The following is a 22,954-nucleotide window of genomic DNA, read 5'->3' on the forward strand; positions in this document are numbered from 1 at the left end:
AACACCCATTACCAAGCTGGATTACACATTGAACAAGATAGCTGACATTTAGTAGTTGACAGAAACTGCGAGGAGCCAAATAAGGTTTTCAGATGGTGACAATTTAGTATTTGCTAATCTAAGTCTGGTTTTGCTCCATCTCGAGATGGTTTAACCCATGAAATATAATCTACATGTCTTGCAGTTATATAGCACTTCAAAGAATCAATGTGAAGGACTAAACAATCTGAAAAACCAATTTATTGCAACAACCTTTCATCAGAGAAATGGCACAATTCAAAGATATCAGTCCCAAGTTTAATATCCCAGAAGGCCATCAAGACACAGAATATTACTTACTATCTTCATTCATTTACTGTTTATATACAAGTAGCTGAAGTTGCAGTTAGAAACCCATGAATGCTTGGCACTGCAGTTGCCAATGTTTTTTGGCTTGACGAAGGCGTTCAGCTCTTTCATTGTGAAGTCGCATCTCCCAGTAATCATGACAACTGTTTTGAGTATAACGAGGGAAGAATTTGTTATTACAGCAATCCGAGTTAGAGCATCACAGTAAGAACTGCAATCCGAGTTAGAGCATCACAGTAAGAACGACGGACCTTCGACTTAACAAGATGTTCAGTTCATCCAGGTGGAGAGCACCTTCAAAAACTCCTTCCTAGAAGTAAAGAAAACATAGAATTGTATCACATTTCTAAACTACATATCTTCCTAAATTAGATAAGAAAATATTACTTTCTGAAGAACCATTCTTCATCGAGTAAAATGCATGCACACAAGTATCTTCAGCACCAACAGATGAACATTCTGAAAGAGATGAAAGTAACCTGTCTACAAAGAGGACATTTTGCTTTGGGGTCTGCAGCCTTTAGCCCATCGACAATTGTCACTGATGCTGCAGAACAACTGCATATATAGCAGAATATATGGCCGCATGTGAGAGAAACAGGATCAAAAACCGTGTCCTGGAGAAGGACAAGAAGAAGCTGATCAAGTAGTTCTCCTCACAATTATCAAGCAAGTTACTCAGGCTCGAGGAAGTATTAATTAAGATTTATCTAAACTACATATGTATGCAACACTCAACTAGTACAGAGAAGTCCTTATATATATATATATATATATATATATATATATATATATATAGAGAGAGAGAGAGAGAGAGAGAGAGAGAGAGAGAGAGAGGCAACTTGAGGAAACGGAAAGCATATACAGTGACTCACCAAACAGATAGAGCAAGTCAAATCTACTTCTATCTTCATAGATTCAAAGAGTTCACATGAAAGTCTTGGTTTGTCATCATTGAATGTGAGTGAGCAGTCACCAAATGGTCTCATAATAGCTTCATCCTTGACCTTGGTTTGCCTCAAATTAATATAAAAGGCCATTAGCTCACTCAGCCATGGAGATTGAAGGATCTCAATGTGCATCTTGAATGCTTGTGATTTGAAAGCCTGCCCTTGCTTTGAGAAATGAATCTGTACATGAAACTCTAAAGTAAGCAGAGTTTTGAACTAATTATATCAACAGACAAGCAATTATATCCACAGTTGCATAGTTGAAGCTTACAGATACAAAGTCGAACCTTGAAAGTATAAGACCAATATAAAAGAAAAAAGGAATATGTAATTTTCAAATGGCATACCTTGTCATACTTTTTCAATATTTTCCTCATGGCAACGGAGTTTATGATGGCATATGTTACTAAGTCCTTGCCTTCTTGCATTAAAGTTTCATGGTTTTGCTGAGAATTGCCCGAGAACCATGCAAAGTACTTTAGAAAGCCTGACGCCAGTTGCATTTCGAGTAACTTCTGTGCTCTCTGATTAAAGCAACCAACAACTATTGACATCTCTTTGAGTAGGGATGGGAAGAATGTCCCATCACACACTACATGTGAAACAAGAAGGTGAGCCAAATAATCTAGCAGGAAAACAATGTCTTGATCTAACATCACTAGTTAATGAATAAGATAATTCTAAATTTCAAGTGGCTGTATCAGATCAGTGGTCAGTCAGTTCTCTATGTCACGTTTAATTGCCAAAGAAATGAGACAGATAGAAAACACACATGGCTTTTCCAAAAATTCACAACGTTTTACATCATTCCTCTAGAAAATATATCTATTAGCAAAGAAGAATATGGAGCAGAAATGCAGCTAAATTAGCTACAATCTTAACAGCTAATTACATATTACCTCCGATACTTAGATCCTATTATATCATGATTTCTGTATTTAAAAAATTTAAATTGGGATCCCTATAGTTCTGAAAGTATAACAAATAACCTCATTTGTCTTAATGTTGTCAACTTCTTTGACGGAAAGCACAACACGTGATACGATGTGTTGGATCGATACAAAAGTGATGGAGAAAAAAAAAGTAATTTCAATATCTTTCTGTTTCTAGCACGTGAGATATTGAAATAATATTTTTGTCGATAAAGTAACTAGAAACAGAAGGAATGTTCAAATTATCATTTTTCCCATCACTTTCATGCCGATCCAGCACATTGTGTCATGTGTTGTATTTTCCGTTAATGCAACCGACAACATTTATTTATTTTATTTTCAAAATTATAAGGATCTCAATTTATTTTTTTTAAATACAGGAATCGCAATACTAATAACGTCTAAGTATAAGGAATAATTTGTAATTAGCCCAAATCTTAATTGGGTAACGAGACATCAATCCTATCATATAAAAAAATCAAAATATTTATAAAAATAATATAATTTGGGTAAATTTTGTGTGTCTAAACTACTAAAAAGAATGACAGTAAAAGCATTCATACATGAAATTATGATCTAGACTATTTTAATTAGTGATCAAAATTATTCAACTAAATCTGAAATTTCATTAGATCAGTATATATAAGAAAATGCTAATATTTTTAGATATTTCTATATTGTCGATCAAATCAAGATGCAGTATGTCATGAAACAGCTTGTTTTCCCTCCATTCAATCAATGCATATATTAACATGTAGCAAAGATTGTGATCTGTTGTCTTATTTTTTTAAAAAAATAGTTTATTAAATAACATATCTTATAACTCAAACATAATGTCTCAACAGAGATAAAAAAATATACTGACATCAGCTGATCCATTTCTTAAGAAGTATATAGTACTCATCAACAGGTTCATTCCCCTATAATGAATCAAATGAGATAAAAAGTCATAGAGGTTCCCCTTTGAGTTTTCAGCAACAAAAGTTATCTATTGCCAATTTCTGACATCAGCTGATCCATTTTTAAAAATTAGTTTATTAAATAACATATCTTATAACTCAAACATAATGTCTCAACAGAGATAAAAAAATATACTGACATCAGCTGATCCAATTCTTAAGAAGTATATAGTACTCATCAACAGGTTCATTCCCCTATAATGAATCAAATGAGATAAAAAGTCATAGAGGTTCTCCTTTGAGTTTTCAGCAACAAAAGTTATCTATTGCCAATTTCTGACATCAGCTGATCCATTTTTAAAAATTAGTTTATTAAATAACATATCTTATAACTCAAACATAATGTCTCAACAGAGATAAAAAAATATACTGACATCAGCTGATCCAATTCTTAAGAAGTATATAGTACTCATCAACAGGTTCATTCCCCTATAATGAATCAAATGAGATAAAAAGTCATAGAGGTTCTCCTTTGAGTTTTCAGCAACAAAAGTTATCTATTGCCAATTTCTGACATCAGCTGATCCATTTCTAAAAAATATATATAGTACTCAACAGGTTCATTCCCCTATAATGAATCAAATAAGATAAAAAATCATAGAGGTTGAGTGTTCAGCAACAAAAGTATGCGTCAGCAATGAAATGGAGGATGAGGAATAGATAAAGCTTCTTCCAAGTCCTAACGTGAATGTAAACTGCGCCAAACCAAAAAGACCTCATTTCACGAATCAAACAAATCTATCCAAAATGAAAACTTCAAAAGGATACGCAAATAAAACTAATATCCGAAACAGATCAACAGACAAAAACATTGGCAGGAGAACATCCATCTCCATCGAACACTGCTTCCTTTCTCATTTTACCCCTAAATGACTACAATCAAATTCCAAGAACCAATCGATCAAACAAATAAATAAATAAATAAAAAGAAGATCGCAACCATGCCCGATCAAAAAGGAAAACGAAGAGGAAAGGGAAACTATGTCCGACCCAATTACCTGCACAACTGCAAGGGCATTTGCTTTCCTCTTCCCCTTCCCGGCGTTGACGTTGGGCCTCTAGGTCTCTCCTACATCTCTTGAGAACCTTCTTAAGTTTCTTCAACCCAACTCCAGGGAAATCTTTCTCCCTCTTCCCCTGCATGTACTCCTCGTACTTCTTGCAGAACTTCATCTTCACTAAACAACACACAAATATCCCAAATAGTTACCTTCGAACTTTGAGCTACAGACAGGAATCCCCATAAACGTTCAGGACCAACCTGATCCTGATCACGGGAGGAGATCGATTTCGTGGTGCTCTCAGAATAAAGACGGCAGCAGGCAGAGCTGATAAAGGAAAGGATGCATGCCAGGTTTATCCGGGAGCGACCCGAATCGGCACTCGGACCTTTTCAAACGAGGGAAGCAGTCCTCGCAGGAGGCAATCAACCCCGGTTCGTTCTGTTGGTAATCTTGATATATGGTTCCTGAATTAAAATTATTGTTACTTTATCTAAAAATATTATAATTAGTCCGGTTCAATAACGGACCGGTTCGACTAAATGCATATTTCATGCCACTAACTACCCCACAAGCGTTTGATGCCGAAATCATAGTTGGCTGAAGAAAAAGAAAAAAAATTACATGAAACGAGTTAGAATAGAATTAAAATTAAATAATAAATTGAGAATATTTACATATATTTGTAAAGAGTTATCTTTGAGGATATTAAAATTTGAATCTGTAAATAATAAAAAGGATTTCGAATAGAAATTTTCTAAAATAATTCGAAGTCTTTTTTCAATCTTTTTTTTATCTGATTTGTGGATTGGCCCCAACATTCGAACCCTCCACAGAACGACAGACCTCGAAGGAGAAGGCCTCTCCCGTTGGGCCTCCTAACCTCACCTTGTCGTGGGTCCCATGGTCTGGTAAGACAGGGGGGTAAGCAAGTTTCAAATAGGATGATGAGACCACACAGTGCAGCGGGTCAAACGTTGTTTATGTAGGGGGACGGTAGTAATCAGCGATCGTGCTCTTCTTCAGATGCGGTGTGCCCTTCCTCCCGGGTTGGCCGGAAACCGCACTCCCCGAGATTGATCCCGTTGTGTCATGCAAATTGATCGATCGGCGATGACCTAATTCTCGAGATCCCTAGATATACGTGATCCCTCGCGAAGGTGATGACTCCGAGATCCGCGAACACGCGCCACGCGATCGATTCGTGCACGCTGCAGCTCCACGCATGGAAGCCCTTCCAACTGCAAACCCTCGCTGGCTCCGATCCGTCGAAATCATACCCCTTTCGGTCCAAGAAGCCCTGCCTCTCCGATCGCTCCACCGCCCCCGCAGCCGTCGTCGCCGCCGCCGCCGCCGGCCTCGATCTCTCGCGGCTCAGCCTGCTCGACGAGCCCCCGCCGCCGCCACCGCCTCCGAGGCGGGAGGAGGGGCTCCAGTGGTTCGCTCGGAAGCGGCGGCGGCGTGGTTCGCGGTCGGTGTCGGGGCGGAGCTCCGATCGCAGCGGGACCCGCCGCCGCGGCGGAGTCTCAGCCGCTTACGCCACCTGCTCTGACTTCCCGTTTGCGGCCGGTGGGACGGATTCGAGCGGGGAGCTGTTCGTGATTGGGGATGGTAGCTGGGGATCGGATGTTAGCGAGGCAGCCCGAATGACAAGGAGGGAGGGTAGGGAGGTCGGTGGAGGAGGGGGATTGGAAAGGGAGGGCTCTGCACTGGGGGCGCTTCAAGGCATTGGGAGCGTAGTGGTTCTGGAATCGCAGGGGAACGAGTCCGGCTATGGGAGCGAGCCCGGCTATAGGGGTGATGGGGAGCTCGGCTATGATGATGAGTTCGAGGACGATGACGATGATGGGAAGCAGTTGTTCTGGGGTGAAGAGATTGGAGGTATGATCCATGTTGTAATTGGCTTTTACTCTTTACTTGCCTAAATGATTTCTTGGATAACCTGATTCGATGCTTTAGTCTTAGTAATACTGCATTCCTAGCTTTTGTCTGTTTAGATCTTAGTGGCTGCCACCAGCAAAGAGGAAAAATTTTGGAGGCTAATTTTCTTTCCTACCATCAACCTTATAACATATTTTTTGTCCATTTCTAAAGATTTGTCATAGCATTATTTATTGCCTTGTTGCATTAGTTGATTGGATAAACACTTGCTACCATGTCTGGAAAAAGATTAGTGCTCATCTTGTGTGGGCTACAACAAGTAAAGGGCATATAGAAAAGAAAGTAATGAACTAGTTGAGACATAACATAATGTTCTGTTCTTTTATATATATATATATATATATATATGTATATTGGCGTAGTACTGTAAAAAGTTTAACTGTTGTTGCAATCAATTGTTTTTCTTTTCAGTATTGTTCTTCCTGGCTTAATTCACCATAGTACTTTTCAATCGCTTCTCTTCAAGACAGTTTTCCTTACAATCATAGTAGTGCTGCTCCTGCTTATCATTTCTATTTGTGCATCAGTAATTCTAGTATCATTCAGAAATTTTTATATTAATAGGTTTTGTCCGGATGGTTGCATTCTTGATAACTGATTATCCTTAACGGCCTAGTTGTAGCATAGATATAGGGTTATTTCCTACTGTTGTAGTAGTTATCACGGTAGATGATAAGAAGAACTGGACAAACTCATATATTTACATGCCCAAAGGCACAAGTCACATATAATGTTAAAATATATAACAATAATATGATTGTCAATTTATTTACGAATGCTGATAACTAGATTTACTGTTTTCCACCCATATGGAATATAGATTTTAAGTTATGCCTAAGTCTAGATGTGGCTGGTAGAACTGTGCTATAAAGTTTCGTTTACCATATTAAGGAAGCTGATAAATGCAAACCATGGTTGTACTGATCATATGTAGCTCAGCTGGGAGGTATCCCTCTTCCCAAATGAAGTGATTAGGTATTCAACCCCTTGTAGATATATCTTTGTCGCAATACATCTTGGTTAGGACCTAATTTTTGAAACAAACTGGACTCCTTGGTTTTTCCAAAACCAAACCCCTCAATTTTCTCAAACTAAACCAAATTGAAGCGAGAGTGGCTAAAAGTTAAAACTCATCCTAATTAAAATTTTTCATCAGGTTTAGCAGAAAGTAGTACAAAAGTAAAAGTTTTGCTTATTGTGCAGAAAGTTACATGAAATAAAACAACAGGAAAAGAAAATTCCTTTAATCCACTTGAACTAGTTTTTTATGCAATGAAGCACGGACATGACAAGACAAAGATATGACGACACATTATTTTTAAAAAAATTCAGGATATGGGCATGACGAGAACACGTATTTTTTAATATATATGTACATATTATTTACAGAATTTATATATTTAAATTTTATAGACGTCGTTTTAACCCCCAAATTAACAGTAAAAAAACCTAGATAAAAAAACCAGATTAAAATCCCAAATTCAAAAACTAAAATAATAAAATTAATTTACCTTTGCTGGGCATTGCTGAGGAAGAAGCTTTGTCGAATGCTAGTGTGGAAGATGCTTTGTCAGACACTAGTGAAGTTATCAAGGAAGTTATCGAGGGCCTGAGAGCACATGACGGCCATCCTAGAGGGGTTCTTGAGGCTAAGGGTTCAAGAGCACGATGGCGCACAATGGTAGAGGGGGGGTTTGAGGTGAAGGGCTCAACTAGCATAGTAGAGCATGACGGTAGAGAGGGAGACTCGAGGTGGAGGGCTTAAGAGCACGACAACACGTGACAATAAAAAAGGGGGCTCGAGGCGAAGGGCATAGGCTTCGCAGTGAGGAAGAAGGGTTTGGTTGGTTGGTTGGGTCCCGAGGTATTTAACATCGACTATCAGCTTCTAAATCTTTGAATCTACGAGGAAAAAGGATTTCAAAGCTTTTATACTACTCGTGGTGAGGAATCTCGGTTTCACAGTTTGCTTACGATGAGGAAGCCCGAGTCCGACACGCCATGTTGTATCCAACATAAATAAAAAAAAAGACATGGTTGGACATGTGTCCAGTCATGTCAATGACGAATATGTGTCCAACACGTGTCGAATATATGTACGCCACTAAATTCTAAATTGAGAGAGTCGTATCAAGATTTAGCCTGATGGGATAATTAGCTTGTTAACTTTGTTGAGCCAAAACCACTAGCCAAAATACTTAAAGTTAAAGTTTATATAAATACACTCATTAAAGTTTTATAAGTCAATCTTAGTCTTACTCATTTGCTCACTTTCAATGTGAGACTAATCAGAATGTTATAATATGAGACTAATCAGAATGTTACACCTATACATTACATTCTTATAAATCAATCTTAGTCTTGTTCATTTCTAATGTGAGACTAATCGATGTGTTATAATAAAAAAATTAATAATAAAAAATTAAAATATATTTTATTTTCGATGTGGAGTTAATCGGAGTATTATTAAAAGAAATACCACGGTTCTCTACTCCCATATTCAGTCCCTTTCCTTACTCTTCTACCCACTATTATCATGAGAGAGTGAAGGGAGTGCAGATGAGTGTTACTTAGGATTGGTGAGACAATAATATGGGTGCCCTCGAGAGACGGGGTGGGAGAGATCATATGTTTGAGGTGAAAAAATTGAATTAAAATATTGCTCGACAAAAATCAAATATAATATTTATGCTGCACTTTTCAACAGGGATGTTCCCTCAAACACTGCTAAAAAGACTTAGAGAGGATGCTACCTATGCTGCATAAACTATATACTTTGTGAACCTTTCATGTAATTGCCATGTAGGCTCTCGTAAATACATGTATTTTGCAAGCCTGTTATTTTGAGCTCTTGTCCTTGCTATTATCCTTAAGAAAAGAAAAAAAGAGTTATGCTCTTGATGGTTTGACAGATATCTGCTTGTCATTCCTTTGTTGATTCATACACGCTATAACTCTTCTGATGATTTTATATACTGTCAGACACTGATCAGATGGAAATTGGCAACGAGACTAAATTTGCAGAGCAGAAGGTCCACCATCGAGGCAGGCGTAAAAAGCATGATTGGAGAATAATGGCTTCCTTGAGATAACAATCCATGCGTCCTATTCTCATTTGCTAGATAATATTTTGAAATTAATTTCATGGTAATAGTAAAGGTATGAAGTACCCAATGCCTAAGGCATCCATCCACATCGTCTATTGCAGCTAGTTTTGTACTTCCGCCCATCAGAACGATCAGTAACTGTTCTTGTATTGCAGAACTGTGCCTAATCTATGAATGGTTACTATGGCAAGATGACAAGATCGTTGTCGTCTTTGCAGATGATAAAGCTCCTTGTATCTTTTGAACTTTTTGGCTATCAAACTTCATATTAAATATACCTTTTTTACCTTTTGTAGATCATGAGCAGCGAAGAAAGCCAAGTGTTTCAGAGAAAATTGCAGGCGTTCAAATCCATTTTCGGTATGCAGCTTAGTGTTCCTACTATATTCTACATGATTCATTCCTCAGCTGTTTTGGCTATTTGGCTCGATCAGGTCCCGATGCCACCCATAAAAGAACGAAGAATACAACTGTGCCAAGTATAGGAAGGCCTTGCACTCTCAACAGTTATGATTCATTGTAGTTCTTCCCTTTACATCAGTTGCCCTAATTTTGTAGTTCGTCCTTTGATCACCTAAGCAAATTTCCCTTTCACCATGTAGAACAAGAGTCCTACATTCGAACAATCGGGAATTCAACAAAATTCACACTCCATATGTAAGAATTAACCAAGAGGTCAATCGATTTACTACTATTCTACCAAATCCACTTCATATTTAACGATGTCGAGTTTATTAATGTATCTCCATCTCACCATGTGATTAGAGATAGCTCCGTCCTGATCCGAGGCAGATCTACGAGGGAACATACAAAGCCCTAAAGTTACCATATGCTAATAGTGCTCAAGAGCGATTTACCGCATCCGGATGGAGTCGAGGGAGTCGGAGGTTGAATCCGGCCGCAACGTCGTCGTCATCGGGGCAGTTCAAGCCACAGCCGCAGCGGGGGCACATGTAGAAGTTGTTGATGGCGAAGTCGGCAGAGGCGATGCCGACGGAGAAGCGGAGGGAATCGCCGAGGCGGCGAACCTCGATGATGTTGACCCAGAAAAAGAGGACCTTGACGCTGACGCCGCGGAGATCGGAGAGGTGGTCGGAGGCGATGCGGCCGGAGATGGTGGGGTTGTAGCGGAGCTGGTAGGATCCCTCGAGGGAGAAGCTGCAGCTGCCGTTGAGGTAGGCGGAGAAGGCGCCGGTGGATGCGTCGAGGTCGTAGCCGATGGCGCCCTTGGGAAGCAACCCTATCGGTAAGTCGTACGACTCCAGCACCTCGTACGCCGTCGGACTCTCACCACCGACGGCCGATCGGAAGCAGAAGCAATTCAGAAAGATGAGGAGGAGAGGAAGAGAAGAGCGCGGACGAAGGAAGGGAGACATCGTGGCTTTCCTTCTGCCTTTTGTGTCTCTCTGTGCGATTAATATTGGGTGTCCGGGAAGACAGAAAGGCTTGATTGGACGCACGGAGTGTTGCGTGTCTTGGAGAACTACCGAATCCGAGCTACGCGGTAATTAATGCAACGAGTACGCCGTAGCATCGATGTCCCCATAAGAGACTGGTGCTTGGGACACGCAGCAAAGCGCGATGCTGTTGTTGTTTTCCTGGAAGCTGTACAAGTCTCTAACAGCCTCTTCCAACGATGAAAGAACACTTATAATCAATGAAGAATCATGTTGACTTCAAATTTGTAAGACTAGATAAAGACATATGACGAGGTAAATTTCTCTTTCTTCACTTAAAATATCTCTACTATTAGGATATGCGGATGACTTTTGAACCTTTAATCAATAATATTTGACACCATCATCTTGAGGGATTTGATTATTTTTAATTAATATTTTTTCAATAAAAGATAAATGATAAAGACAAGAAAGTCTTTAATTATATCAAATAAAAATTTAAATTCTCAATCTTTGATAAATGTAAAATATAACAAATAATTTATTAAGATAATTTATCTCAAGAAAAGATCAAGATGCCGCTTTGCTATTAAGATATAATTCTTATGGCATGGTACATTTTGATTCATTGATCAAAGAAGCCTACATAAGTTACCCTATCAAGTAAAACTATATGGAGCTCCATCCCTAACAAAGATATATATCCTACATCTTCTATGTTGAGCTCCATCTTGACGGATTCCGGCACCTCAGTTGGCCGTGTGATCATTCTGGTCCCAGATAAAGTGGAGCTCAAGAGGAGTCAACGAGACGGACTTCACGATCTTTTGGAAGCTCAGTTGGCGGGACACCGCCGACGGCTTCGGTAGGCTGCTCCCTTTGTTCAGGTGCTTGTGCTGGGACGCCTTGTTGCTCTCCTCGAATCCTTGCATCTCGACATGGTCGACGAGGTGAGCCGATCCCTCCTCCTCCGCCTCCAGCTCGGTCGCCTTTGCCGCCGGTTTCTTCCTCCTGTACACCGCGTAGAGGACCAGCTGCGCTGAGCCCAGGGCGAAACCAATAGCATTGGGAACCTGCAGCGTTACTCTAGATCTGAGAACGGTGCTTATGCTTGGGAAATCTAAGAGAGCAGAAGAAGAAACGGTGACGAAGCCAGCTTACACCGATGAAGAAGTCCCTTACAAGCACCGAGTAGATACTCCAAACCCCGCCATTGAGGAACAGGAAAAAGGAGAGGAAGAAGGGCATGTACTCCACGCTCTTTGTCTTCACCACTGTGCTCTAGATCACGAACAACGATGTCAGCAAATTGAATTCAACATAAGCTCAAAGGTTCCGTTTGCTCACCATCGCTGCCATGGGTGAAGCATACATCCCAACCGTCAGTGCTGCACACAGACAACCCACCACAAGAAGCCTCATGCTGGCATGGACCGAAAGGAGGGTGACCACCACCACGGCCCCAAAGAAACACACGTTAAGCATCCCCACCAACTTCGCCATCTTCGCCTGAAACCAGCCAAATCGTATGAGGATAGAGCTACAAAGAGAACATACATACGTGACGAGCGAGAGAGAGAGAGAGTCACCCTCGTGTCGTTGGGAGCGTAGATGAGGAAGAGAATGATATAGATGGCCTGCAACACGGTGCCGACGCCATTGACGGTCACGACGAGGAGGCCTCCCGGCTTGAGGAGGCCATAGAAAGTCCATAGAGAGGTACTGAGCAAGGTGGTGATGTAAGGAAGCCCTTTGAAGCTCTCAGTGGACTTCGTCTTCACAATCCTCCGGAAAGTGCCTCTGAACCATCACAATCATATCCAGCAACGGTAAGAATCATCACCATGACTTGCATCAAGGAATCCAAGCACTGATGGGTACGATCATCATATACTCACATCGGAGAGGCAAAGACCAGTATGGAGATCACATTACCTGAGACAAAATTAAGTCTTCTGTGTCAAGTCTATTCAAGGTAAAACTTGCATGGGGTTTCCGAGACTCACCGAGAATTCCAACGAAGAAGCTTACGTCTGCCATGGCACGGGCCTAAGCGTACCTATGAACGAGGAGCGGCGGAGATATGGAACGAGATGTGGTGCTCTGAGGAGGTGAGATCCATCTTTTATTCTTGGACGTAGTTGTCTTTGTGTGTGTATCCAAGAACGCAGAGAAGGGCAAAATGGATTTGCGCTGCGCTCGCTCTCTGGTTCGTACACGTAGCAGCATTGAGGCGGCACAGCCCGATCCACGGTTTTATTCCGGCGAGATGATGACAGCGGATGCTGTCGGCGGGAAGAAAAATACTCCAGAATTATTGGCTTGATTTGTGTGTACAACCTCAAGCATGATGGATGGGAAAGAAGTGGTGTTCGTCGGGCAAGCATGGGGTCGTTGTCGGAGGAGTATGGCGGGGCATCCATGGACATATGGGAAGCTTCTTGATGGAATTGACCTTTGGACGAATACCAGCCATTAGAAGCTGAGGAGGCCAGTCCAAAGGAAACCACGACACCAACTCGTCCTTCAGCTAATCCATACTCAGCAACCTAACGTTTGAGACGATTGGTTTACCAAACTCTGCGATCTTGCCAATTGATACTCGGCAACCTGACACTGAGAAAGAGGATGGAGGTTCTATCTATCAGAATTGGGAAATCTCAAAAGCAGCACGCATCTTCTTCAGAGTCAACTGGCTTGGTTTGGTTGGTAAAGAATGACAAAGCTTTTGGCACCTACCTTTGGGGAAAAGTTTGTGACCATGAAGCAGACAGAGAATTGTGGTTTGCAAGGAAACACCTGCTTAGAGTAACAGCAGTAAGCTCCTCTTAAGGTGGATGGGTCTGAGTTGATTAGATTGCACCTGTAGTGAGGAAACCCACCCCATCTCCATTATCCATTGTTGAGGTATATCAAGGTATGATGGGTTGGAAGGAAAGAACACAATCTCCATTACATCTTTAATGAGAAACTAAGATGATTTATATTTTTTATAGGGTAAAATTTTATTTATTTATTTAAAAAAATAATTCATATTTATTTACACAATTATATTTTTATTTATTATATATTTGGGCCATTTAAAATTTTTTATCTGATTATATTAAAATGGTAAATTTATCATAAAATATAATTTTTATCTATTATTTTCTAAATATTTAAAGCATTTCATTGAGACAATCCTTAGCAACTAAAAATTTTAGATAAAGTTAGATTAAAATTTAATATATAAGTGTAATTCTAGTAATACTAGGAATAGATAGAACTTTATAATCAAGTTGGAGGGTAAGAAATTTCTTTAAATAAATTAATTATTCAATAAAATAAATATATTGATTAAGATATTATTATATAATAAAAATAAGATGATTAAATAATGAGGGACATTTGGAGTTTTGTATGATAAGAATCTGAATGTAAATATAAAAATTGATAAGAAATAAATTATAAAAAATAATAAAAAAGATTTTACACCGATCGCTTCTTCCTTGGAGGGGATTACGAGGAGACCAACAGAAGGAAAAGAGATAGAAAGGAAGAGAGAAATAGAGAAAATAAAAATAAAAAAAGAGAGAAGAAGGAAAAAAGAAAGGTGAAATAGAGAAGGGATGTTGTTAAAAATCTTGATGAGTCAGAATTAATATATATTGAGTCAGATATTAATTCAATTAAAAGTTTAATATGATAAATTGTGGGTTCGACTCATATACATATTCATGATTTAATTATTCACAACCATAGTTTAGTTGGTGGTGTGGTTAACTTTCTCCCCACCAAAAGCTTAACTCTAGTTACCAAGCTCATGTTAGCTCAAGTCTCCCTCTTTCTCTTTCTCTTTCTTTTTTTTAATCATTTAGGTCTTTTTTATTTTTTCAAATTATTTTTTATTCACTCATTTTGTCTATGAACTTTAGCTTTGATACCATATTAAAAATTTTATGATGATGGGTGAGTCAAACTAGTCAAGATTAATATATATTGAGTCAGATACTAATTTGATATATTGTGGGCTAGACTCATATATATATATATATATATATATATATATATATATATATATATATATATATATATTATAATAAATAATATATAATCTAACTTTTTTGTTATTTATCAATATAAATTATTCTCTTAGTCTTCTTTTTTTAATATATTCTTATACATTAATATTTTTTAACTGATCTCGTGCAATTGGAGAAAGCATGTGAAAATAGAAGGGAAAAAAAAAGAAAAAAAAAAGAGGGAGAAAGGAAAAGAGGACAGTTGGAAAAGGATGAGAGAAAGAAAAGAGAAAGGAGAAAGAAATGAGAGGAGAAAAAGAAAAGAAGCTTTTGCGCCTCATATAAAGGAGCCCAAAAGAAAGAGAAAAGAAAAATGATTGAGGATCTGTTTTGATATTAAATAAATTCGGATTAAGTTTAGGAAAATTGTATCAGATACGTTTTTGAATTCTATTACACTCCTACTGATTAGATTAGTGTGCAGGACAATATCATTAATTATGACGTCCTTAGATTATTTGATATTTATGTTATAAAAAATAAATAGGAGGAGGAAAAACAATCATGTAGGAACAATAAGAAGAGGGGAAAAAAGCATCAGAATTATATATTTATATCAAGAATATACAATCAAGATAAGTATTCGATTTTGAAAATTATTAATGCTTGTGTTTGGAATTGATAAATACATGTGATTTACATGATTTACAAGTTTTTGTTATTTAAAATATTACAAAATAATTTATATTTTTTATAAGTATAACATTGATTTAAATGTTATGTTATGTTATAAGCAAAAGAATTTAGAAAGTCATATAGTTTGAATAGTTATTTATTATGTTATAAGTATTTATTGATTTATATTATCTGAATTTATGATATAATATGGTCATAGTCATTAATGCTACTGTAGCTTTTTATTTTGACAGTATACAACTTAGTTAAATTTATATATATGAACGATTAGATATATTTATGTTATTTGTGAATAGTTACACTAATTTATGCTATGACGTTAGCTATGTTTATGCGTTCATTATGCAATATGTCGTTACGAAAAGGATCACATTTTGTATTTTGAAAATACATGTTCTAAAAAATATATTTTTTAAACTATATAAAAATGAAGAAAATTTTGGTATTTATGCATATTTTAAAAATATATATCGAATGCATAAAATATTTATTATTTAAAAAAAATGTATTTATTTATGATAAGATTTGTTAGTATATGAGTCACGATGCTATGGTTTTTTCATATGATTATTTCTAAGTTTTTCAAATTGAGAAGTAGCTCATTTGTGATTATGGATTAAAAAAAATAAAAATCTTAAATTTTATTATATACTAAGATTATTTTGTATGTATGTTATTTGGAATGAAATGTTAAGAACTTTGAATGAATTATTGAATTTCATGAATGTCTTGAAGATAGATAGATTATTGATTAGATTATGTAATACATATAATTGAAAGTTATTTGTTTAAGTTTTTACATTATATTCTTATAGAACAAACCTATAGAATTACGACATCATACCATTCTCAACTTTCTAGGGTGTCACGAAATATCTTTGAAATTAAGAGAGAAATTTTATAAAGTAATTGTTAAACTAATAATACTTTATGAATGTAAGTATTCGATAAATTTATATTGCTGAGATCAAAATATTATGGTAGATATGTGAACTTAATGTGAAAGATATATAATTTTTTTTTTTAATTAGTGAATAATTATGTATCATAGAAATTGATAAAATAAGAAATAATCATTTAAAATAATACAAATATATATCTGACGGATCTATGAATGCTGTAATTAGAAAAGATGAAATTATTATCATTAATAATGCAACGAGAGATGGAGGAAGATTTAAAAAGGTCTTAATAAAAATTATAAACAAAGATTTAAATATTATAAATTAAAATAAATATAATTTTTACATATCTTAATAATGGTAAGATACTATATAGTCGATCTTAAATAGTAAAAAAATTGATGTTGTTGGCAAAACTATTATTTTACCTTTCAGATGAACTTGTCCAAGAAAATACAACAGCAAGATCTCCTTTCACATTCTGCTACTAGTTTTGGATAACTTTATTACAGCTCGAGACCTCACTACAAGATGCAGCGAGATTGGAATGTAAAAAACCAGAATGGTGTGATGCTGGTGAATCAGAATTTTTTGATGAACTCAAGGATGATGTTGCTGATCTCCTGTGGTCTCTCCTGGTTAATGAAGTGGCCTACTCCTTCCATGACAACCATATCCTCTAACAAGGGAACATCTCTCTTGAATCCACCTTTGCTTATGTAGTCTTGAACACCAGGAAAATGGTAAGCTAGGTCTTGATCTCCCACAATAAATTTCACAGGTACTTTGATCTGCACTCCAGTCCATGGTGCCGTCAGCTCCCAGTTCCTGCACACTCCATCGCAAACAATTTAGGATGAATTGTACGTGAGGTTCGATCACTGGTTCAGCTGGTATAGACAATCTAGGATGATCTCTTCGGTTCATGCGATAATGAAAAGACGCATTAGTCAAACAAACAGATTTCAACTATCTAAAAGTTTACGAAGCATATGCATACAGGTCTAAAGCTCTGTAGTAGTTCAATCCTCCAGTGAAACCAGACTTCTCAAATTTGCCTGCAAAATAATTAAGGTCGTCCTCTGACAGCCAAGAAGGTAGGGCGTTCTCCTTGTCAGGGGCATCTCCAAATCCTTTCTCCTTTGGTACGATAACAGGACCTGGATCATGATATGTTAAGAACTTCTTAATTATCAAGGAAGTGCCAACTCGACCAAACTCTGCTTCAATTCTTCCAGGTTCCTGCAGCGTAAAGACCGGTTTCCTGAAGGCTATAAATCTACTTAGAAGATAATATAGCACAACAAAATTTATGTCCTACTATTAGATTCGATATACAGACATGAAATGTTCATGCCAACGTTTTTCCACCGACCATTAATATACATTCATTACTACCAACTCTGGCTCTTCTCTCAAAGAACAGTAGATATCACTTTATTCTCTTTCAAGATTCTCGTGTTTCAAATGAGGGTGTGACGGTGACAAGCTCGAGAAGAACATCTCAGACCTGGAATCTGCAAACGTAGTAGTCATCGCCATATGCGGTCCGAAGAGTCTCCACTGGTTTCCCGGTAGGGTTTCTCGGCCGGAAAACAACGCTCAGGTTCACCAACGCTTTCACCTTATCCGGCCGGAACATGCACAGGCACCACGCGACCAATGCGCCCCAGTCATGTCCCACCACGAACACCTTGTTGCATCAGGAACACAACCCTTACAAACCGCAGCTGAGGACGGAGTACGTGGAGACTGATCACTGACCTGATCTCGACCGAGGGCTTCGATGAGACCGACGAGGTCACCGACGACGTGGAACATGGTGTACGAGGTGACGGCAGGAGGTGCGTCGGTGTCGCCGAAGCCGCGGAGGTCAGGGGCGACGGCGTGGTAGCCGTGGGCGGCGAGGGCCACGATTTGGTGCCGCCATGAGTACCAGAGCTCCGGGAAGCCGTGGATGAGGAGAACCACGGGGCCTTCTCCTTTCTCGGCGACGTGCATGTTGATGCCGTTCACAGCTACCGTCCTGTGAGTGATCTCTTCCATCTCTACTTCCGCGTTTGGGCGCTCGCATCCTTCGCTTTCTCATGTCCTCGAGCAGTCCCCTATCTTTGTATAAGCGTGCATGCATGCATGCCTGTCGTGACGGGTGGCGTTGGGAGATGGGATTTAAGAGTGGTTAATGCTAAGAGTTATTGGGGTCGGTGGGCAGCTTACCTGCTTTATGTCTCGTTCCATCTCAGGATCCTCGGTTTATTCTGTTGTACTTTTACTTTCCTTTTGTGAACAGAAACTGACCAGTATCTTGAGGGCTTTCTATTTCTAGGATTGACAGCCTGTAAATATTTTAAAATGAATATTTTTTTCTTCCAATATTTACCGATAGAATGCTTTGATTTGGAACTTAAATCATCATTATGGTTTTATGATTTCGATGTTTATAAGTTTGGAAGATTGATACATATCTGAGCTCCTCTTCAGGGATTCCTGGTTACAATTTTCTTGTGGCATATAGCATTTGTTTCTTTTGACGAACTTAATGTTCATCACGATTTTAGAATTATCGATCTCGGTTCTGATTCTATCTGATTTGAAATTAAAATCAGAGTTTCGATTCTCATTTTAGAACTATATCGATTCCAATTTTGATTCGAATTACCAGTTCCGATTCGAATAATCTATTTTGATTGATGAAAATATAAATAAATTAGGATTTAAACACAAGGGATTAGATCTTCAATTTGAAGTGCAATCCGCTATACCACGAAGCTCAATTATGTTTTAATTTTTTTTTTTCTGTTGTTGTGATTCTTATTTTTTATTCTTATTTTCAAGATGGTATCATTTATTACAATCATGAAAAATCACAAGCCCTAACTTTGATTTATTGTTTTTGGTATACAGATACCATCGACGGGTGAGTCGACCCGATTGGTTTACTACCAAAGGTGTAGGTCTTTCCCGATAACTCCTCCTTATTGACGGGAGGAGCTGATGTGACTAATCAATGTAGAGAATCCACTATGGGATGTGGTTTGCTGGGAGCGACATGGCCTTGGTATAGTGAAGCTGGGTAGGAGAGTTGGATTCTCCTACCTATTGAGCTACCTCTTGGCCATGTCTCCAGATGGCACCAAGGGTCTTACATAATTGGTCTGCGCTAGGGGTGTCTCTGCTCGACCCCTCCAATGCTTAAGTCAACGAAAGACGAAGAGGAAGGAAGATAATAGTATGAGCAATGTAAATGAGAGAATAGAGGGTATTTGCCCGCACCTCTTATCTTGGTTTGGGGCTTGACTTTTATACTTAGGTGTCGAGTAGTATGGACATGCGTTAGCTCAGGCCCCCCTTACCTTGTATGGTGGAGGCATTAATGAGGGCGGCTTACTTACGTGTATCCTCTAACACCGTGTGTGGATAGTTGGGATGCTTAGGGGTTGGTTACCTTACTACTTTGGGTTAGGCAAGGAGTGGTCTCTCCATCAACTATTTGGAAGAAAAGGTTGGTAAAGCTAAGCTATGCTATCAATCATTAATGTAGAGGCATAGCTTATGCTAAAATGTCAGCTAGAAGGTAGATGGGGAAGCTGTGGCATATTGCAAACCATTAGTGGAGGGCATAGTTTCTTCAATTGCGGTATTAGTAAGGAGTGGTTCTTGCGTGCCCACTTTGGAAAGCTAAGACAAGCAGGATAGATCCCTACTGGCGATTGGGGGGGAATTAGTGGGGGCTCCCACATTTGGTTTAGGTGGTGTTCCTGGCTAAGGTGGTAAGGGGAGCTGGCAGTGCCAAGCTTTTCCCTATCATTCATCCCCCCAGAAGCGGTGCTTTGAGGCTTTGCAAAGGAGTCTTAAAGTATGTCGCTTTTCCTTTTGTCTATATTATTACACGCTTGCATATGCGTTATTTTTGTTATGAATTCCTTGTTGAGATTGTGATGGTTGGTGTGAGGTCTATCGAGGTGGAGGACACTCTTTTGCAAGCGCGATTGTAAGAGTGATGGATATTGACCTAAGGGACCCCTTTCTTTTTTCCTTCCCTCTCTATCTTCCTTATCCCCCTTTCGCATAGGAGTTCACTCTCTATCATTTTTCGACCTCCCCCTCTTTCTTTGGGAGGTTTCCTTCTCCATTTTTACCTCCCCCTTTTGTCCAGAAGGTTGGGTCTTCTTTTGGGCCTGCCCCTTCTTCTGCTTTTGGGGGTAGATACTCGACCACCTAGGTGAGAGTGTGTTAGCTCGATTGCATGAGTGAGAGGATCAGTGATCAATATAAATCCACCATAGCAGCTTCTGCCATAGAGGGTCTTGATTTGACCACTATAGCGGGAGTATTAGTATCAGTTCGCCATAGTAGGTCTTGATTCGATTGCCGTATCGGCTTCTATTATAGCATGTCTTGATTCGATCATTGTAGCGGGACTATCAACCCACTGTGATGGGCTTTGCCTCGATTACATAAGTAGGAGGCTGGACCCACTATGATAGGCTTTGGCTCAACTACGTAAGCGGGAGGCTAGACCCATTGTGAGTTTTAGCTCGATTACATAAGTGGGAGGTTAGACCCATGATGGTGGGCTTTGGCTCGACCATGTAAGCAAGAGGATGGAATCACAATAGTGGGCTTTGGCTTAACTATGTAATCGGGAGATTGGACCCACTATGGGTTTTGGTCCAACCGCATAAGTGATATTGGGAAATCTTGAGAGAGCATCACATGCACAATGGAACAACAAAAACAAAAATCCAGATTTTCCAAAGAAAAATATTTAGTCGTTGGGCGAAGATTGGTGCGCAATAAATTATAAAATTGAAAACTACACATATCATGTAAGATGTGTTACATAGGGAGATCGTATATCCCTGAAAAATCCTAGACCCGTAGGAGAGGATAAAGAAGGTCTACTAACCTCATCTTTAGCGGTGATCCATATGGTAGATCGGGTGATAATGCTCCTCAATTCGTAGTATGATCTTTCTCTCTATGCGCACCATAAGGCTACATAGTGATCAAGAAGGGGTCAACCCTTCTTGTTGTCCACACACCATAAAGAAGGGTTGTCGATTGAGGAGAATAGGAGGGGCAACCAAGAGGAGACTTGCCTATGCAACTTTTTTGTTTCTCTTATTTATAAAGGTTCATACCATTTAACCATAATGAATCTTGTCATATTGGGTATTAGATCTCTATCCAATTATCCAAGCCTCTTGGATCAGTGGATCTCTATCCAATAATCTCTTATTGGTTCTTATTGGATTTTATCCATATGATATAATAATGCAGGGGCTTATTAAATATCCAATAAGACAATGAGTCGATGGATATCTCATATTCAAACATCTACTCGTTACAACACCTACCATATGTGTGTGACTCTCTAGGCCCAATATTGAGCTGACATTGAGTCATACCTATCAAAACTCCTAATTCAGTAAATTATTATCTCTATAATAATTCACTCAACTCATTAACTATGGACGTACTAGGCCATAGTCCCCAAATGATACAAGGGAATCCAATCCATTGAATCCGTCTACCCTTAGTTATTATATATTTATAGTCTCCCTATCCATCTAATATATTGGAGACTATATACCAGGCATGATGCTGTTAGGCTTATACGAAATCTACTCTAGTCTCGTTATAATCAGATTCTCCCAAAGAACTATTTTCTCTCTCAATCCGAATGTCCATGGCTAGGGATTTGCTTGAGCGATAACACACATGATATTTCTCTCATGACACCAAGAGTAGATGATCCTCTATCGATTCTCAATTGCCCTCGTATAGTTAGCTACCACTCCCAATAACTGACCATACTAGATCTAGAATTTCTAGACCTATAAGTCTAGTATCAAAGAGTGAAGTATTTATACAGGGCATCCTTAGTATCTCAAATCTAAGGACCAGACACACAATTGGGATCATGGAATCGCTGTTTAATAATAAGGTATCATTAATCATCTAACATTCTGTGAGCAGATCATTTAGTGAACTCATTCTCCAATGAGCACTTACACTATATCCCTAGTGTCCCTACACTATATCCCTAGTGTCTAGTAGCTATGAGACTAGTCGCTTCCATAATATGGATGAGTATATAGCACATCGGTCTATCCGACTATCTCGATGTCCCTCTCAAGTAACCTATGATCGAGAATATTTAGGGTCTGTGTTTATAGAAGAATTTATCTCAATATCAAGATCTCATCATGATCTAATTCTCATTGCATAAATCCAAGGACATCATAATATATACAATAGGTAATATAAAGTAAGAAAATACCAATAATAATAATAAATAAAAAGATCATACTGCATATCATATGTGTCATCACTCACGTGATTAACTTATAGGGCACCTATGACTAATAAGCAGGAGGCTGGACCCATTGTGGGTTTTGGCTCGACTACGTAAACGGGAGGTTGGACCCATTGTGGTGGAATTTGTCTCGACCACATAAGTGGGAGGTAGGACCCACTGTGATGGGCTTTGTCTTGACCATGTAAGCGGGGGGATGGACCCACTATGAGTTTTGGCTCAATCATATAAGGGGGAGGCTGGACCCACTATGGGTTTTGGCTCGATCATGTAAGCGGAAAGCTAGATTCACTATGGTAGGCTTTGGGTCGATCGCGCAAGCAAGAGAATAGACCAACTATGGGTTTTAGCTAGTCCGTGTAAGTGGGAGGCTAGACCCACTATGGGTTTTGGCTTGA

At 38.7% G+C, this 22,954-nt stretch overlaps 5 protein-coding genes across 7 annotated transcripts; 1 reads left to right on the forward strand and 4 right to left on the reverse strand.

The window, feature by feature from the left end:
* Positions 1-210: 210 nt before the first annotated feature.
* On the reverse strand, positions 211-4,644 carry LOC103977636 (probable E3 ubiquitin-protein ligase BAH1-like 1). 2 transcript variants are annotated; one of them, XM_018822776.2, is made up of 7 exons: positions 4,451-4,640; positions 4,188-4,367; positions 1,646-1,890; positions 1,224-1,478; positions 828-965; positions 600-658; positions 211-491 (listed from the first exon to the last, which is right to left on the reverse strand). In XM_018822776.2, the coding sequence occupies exons 2-7, from the start codon at positions 4,360-4,362 to the stop codon at positions 386-388; spliced, it is 978 nt and encodes a 325-aa protein (XP_018678321.2). In that variant the 5' UTR covers positions 4,363-4,367; positions 4,451-4,640; the 3' UTR covers positions 211-385. The 2 variants fall into 2 exon arrangements, 1 of the variants encoding a protein (XP_018678321.2); XR_010485074.1 differs by having other exon boundaries at positions 323-491; positions 828-906; positions 4,451-4,644.
* A 510-nt stretch (positions 4,645-5,154) lies between these two features.
* LOC103977637 (uncharacterized) lies at positions 5,155-9,835 on the forward strand. 2 transcript variants are annotated; one of them, XM_065098600.1, is made up of 3 exons: positions 5,155-6,071; positions 9,114-9,598; positions 9,647-9,835. In XM_065098600.1, the coding sequence occupies exons 1-2, from the start codon at positions 5,354-5,356 to the stop codon at positions 9,221-9,223; spliced, it is 828 nt and encodes a 275-aa protein (XP_064954672.1). In that variant the 5' UTR covers positions 5,155-5,353; the 3' UTR covers positions 9,224-9,598; positions 9,647-9,835. The 2 variants fall into 2 exon arrangements, with proteins under 2 accessions (XP_064954672.1, XP_009391484.2); XM_009393209.3 differs by having other exon boundaries at positions 9,673-9,835.
* A 61-nt stretch (positions 9,836-9,896) lies between these two features.
* LOC135607092 (uncharacterized protein At5g01610-like) lies at positions 9,897-10,723 on the reverse strand. Its single transcript, XM_065098602.1, has one exon. It carries the CDS (start codon positions 10,612-10,614, stop codon positions 10,081-10,083), a length of 534 nt encoding a protein of 177 aa, XP_064954674.1. The 5' UTR covers positions 10,615-10,723; the 3' UTR covers positions 9,897-10,080.
* Positions 10,724-11,232: 509 nt separating this feature from the next.
* On the reverse strand, positions 11,233-13,416 carry LOC135607093 (bidirectional sugar transporter SWEET16-like). The gene is made up of 6 exons (XM_065098603.1): positions 12,642-13,416; positions 12,534-12,570; positions 12,225-12,435; positions 11,983-12,144; positions 11,797-11,916; positions 11,233-11,708 (listed from the first exon to the last, which is right to left on the reverse strand). The coding sequence occupies exons 1-6, from the start codon at positions 12,673-12,675 to the stop codon at positions 11,385-11,387; spliced, it is 888 nt and encodes a 295-aa protein (XP_064954675.1). The 5' UTR covers positions 12,676-13,416; the 3' UTR covers positions 11,233-11,384.
* Positions 13,417-16,688: 3,272 nt separating this feature from the next.
* LOC103977641 (uncharacterized) lies at positions 16,689-18,301 on the reverse strand. Its single transcript, XM_009393212.3, has 4 exons — positions 17,999-18,301; positions 17,745-17,927; positions 17,235-17,476; positions 16,689-17,062 (listed from the first exon to the last, which is right to left on the reverse strand). Exons 1-4 carry the CDS (start codon positions 18,278-18,280, stop codon positions 16,816-16,818), a joined length of 954 nt encoding a protein of 317 aa, XP_009391487.2. The 5' UTR covers positions 18,281-18,301; the 3' UTR covers positions 16,689-16,815.
* Positions 18,302-22,954: the final 4,653 nt, after the last annotated feature.

The sequence above is a fragment of the Musa acuminata genome, chromosome BXJ2-3, assembly GCF_036884655.1.
Source record: "Musa acuminata AAA Group cultivar baxijiao chromosome BXJ2-3, Cavendish_Baxijiao_AAA, whole genome shotgun sequence".
Lineage (NCBI taxonomy): Eukaryota > Viridiplantae > Streptophyta > Magnoliopsida > Zingiberales > Musaceae > Musa > Musa acuminata.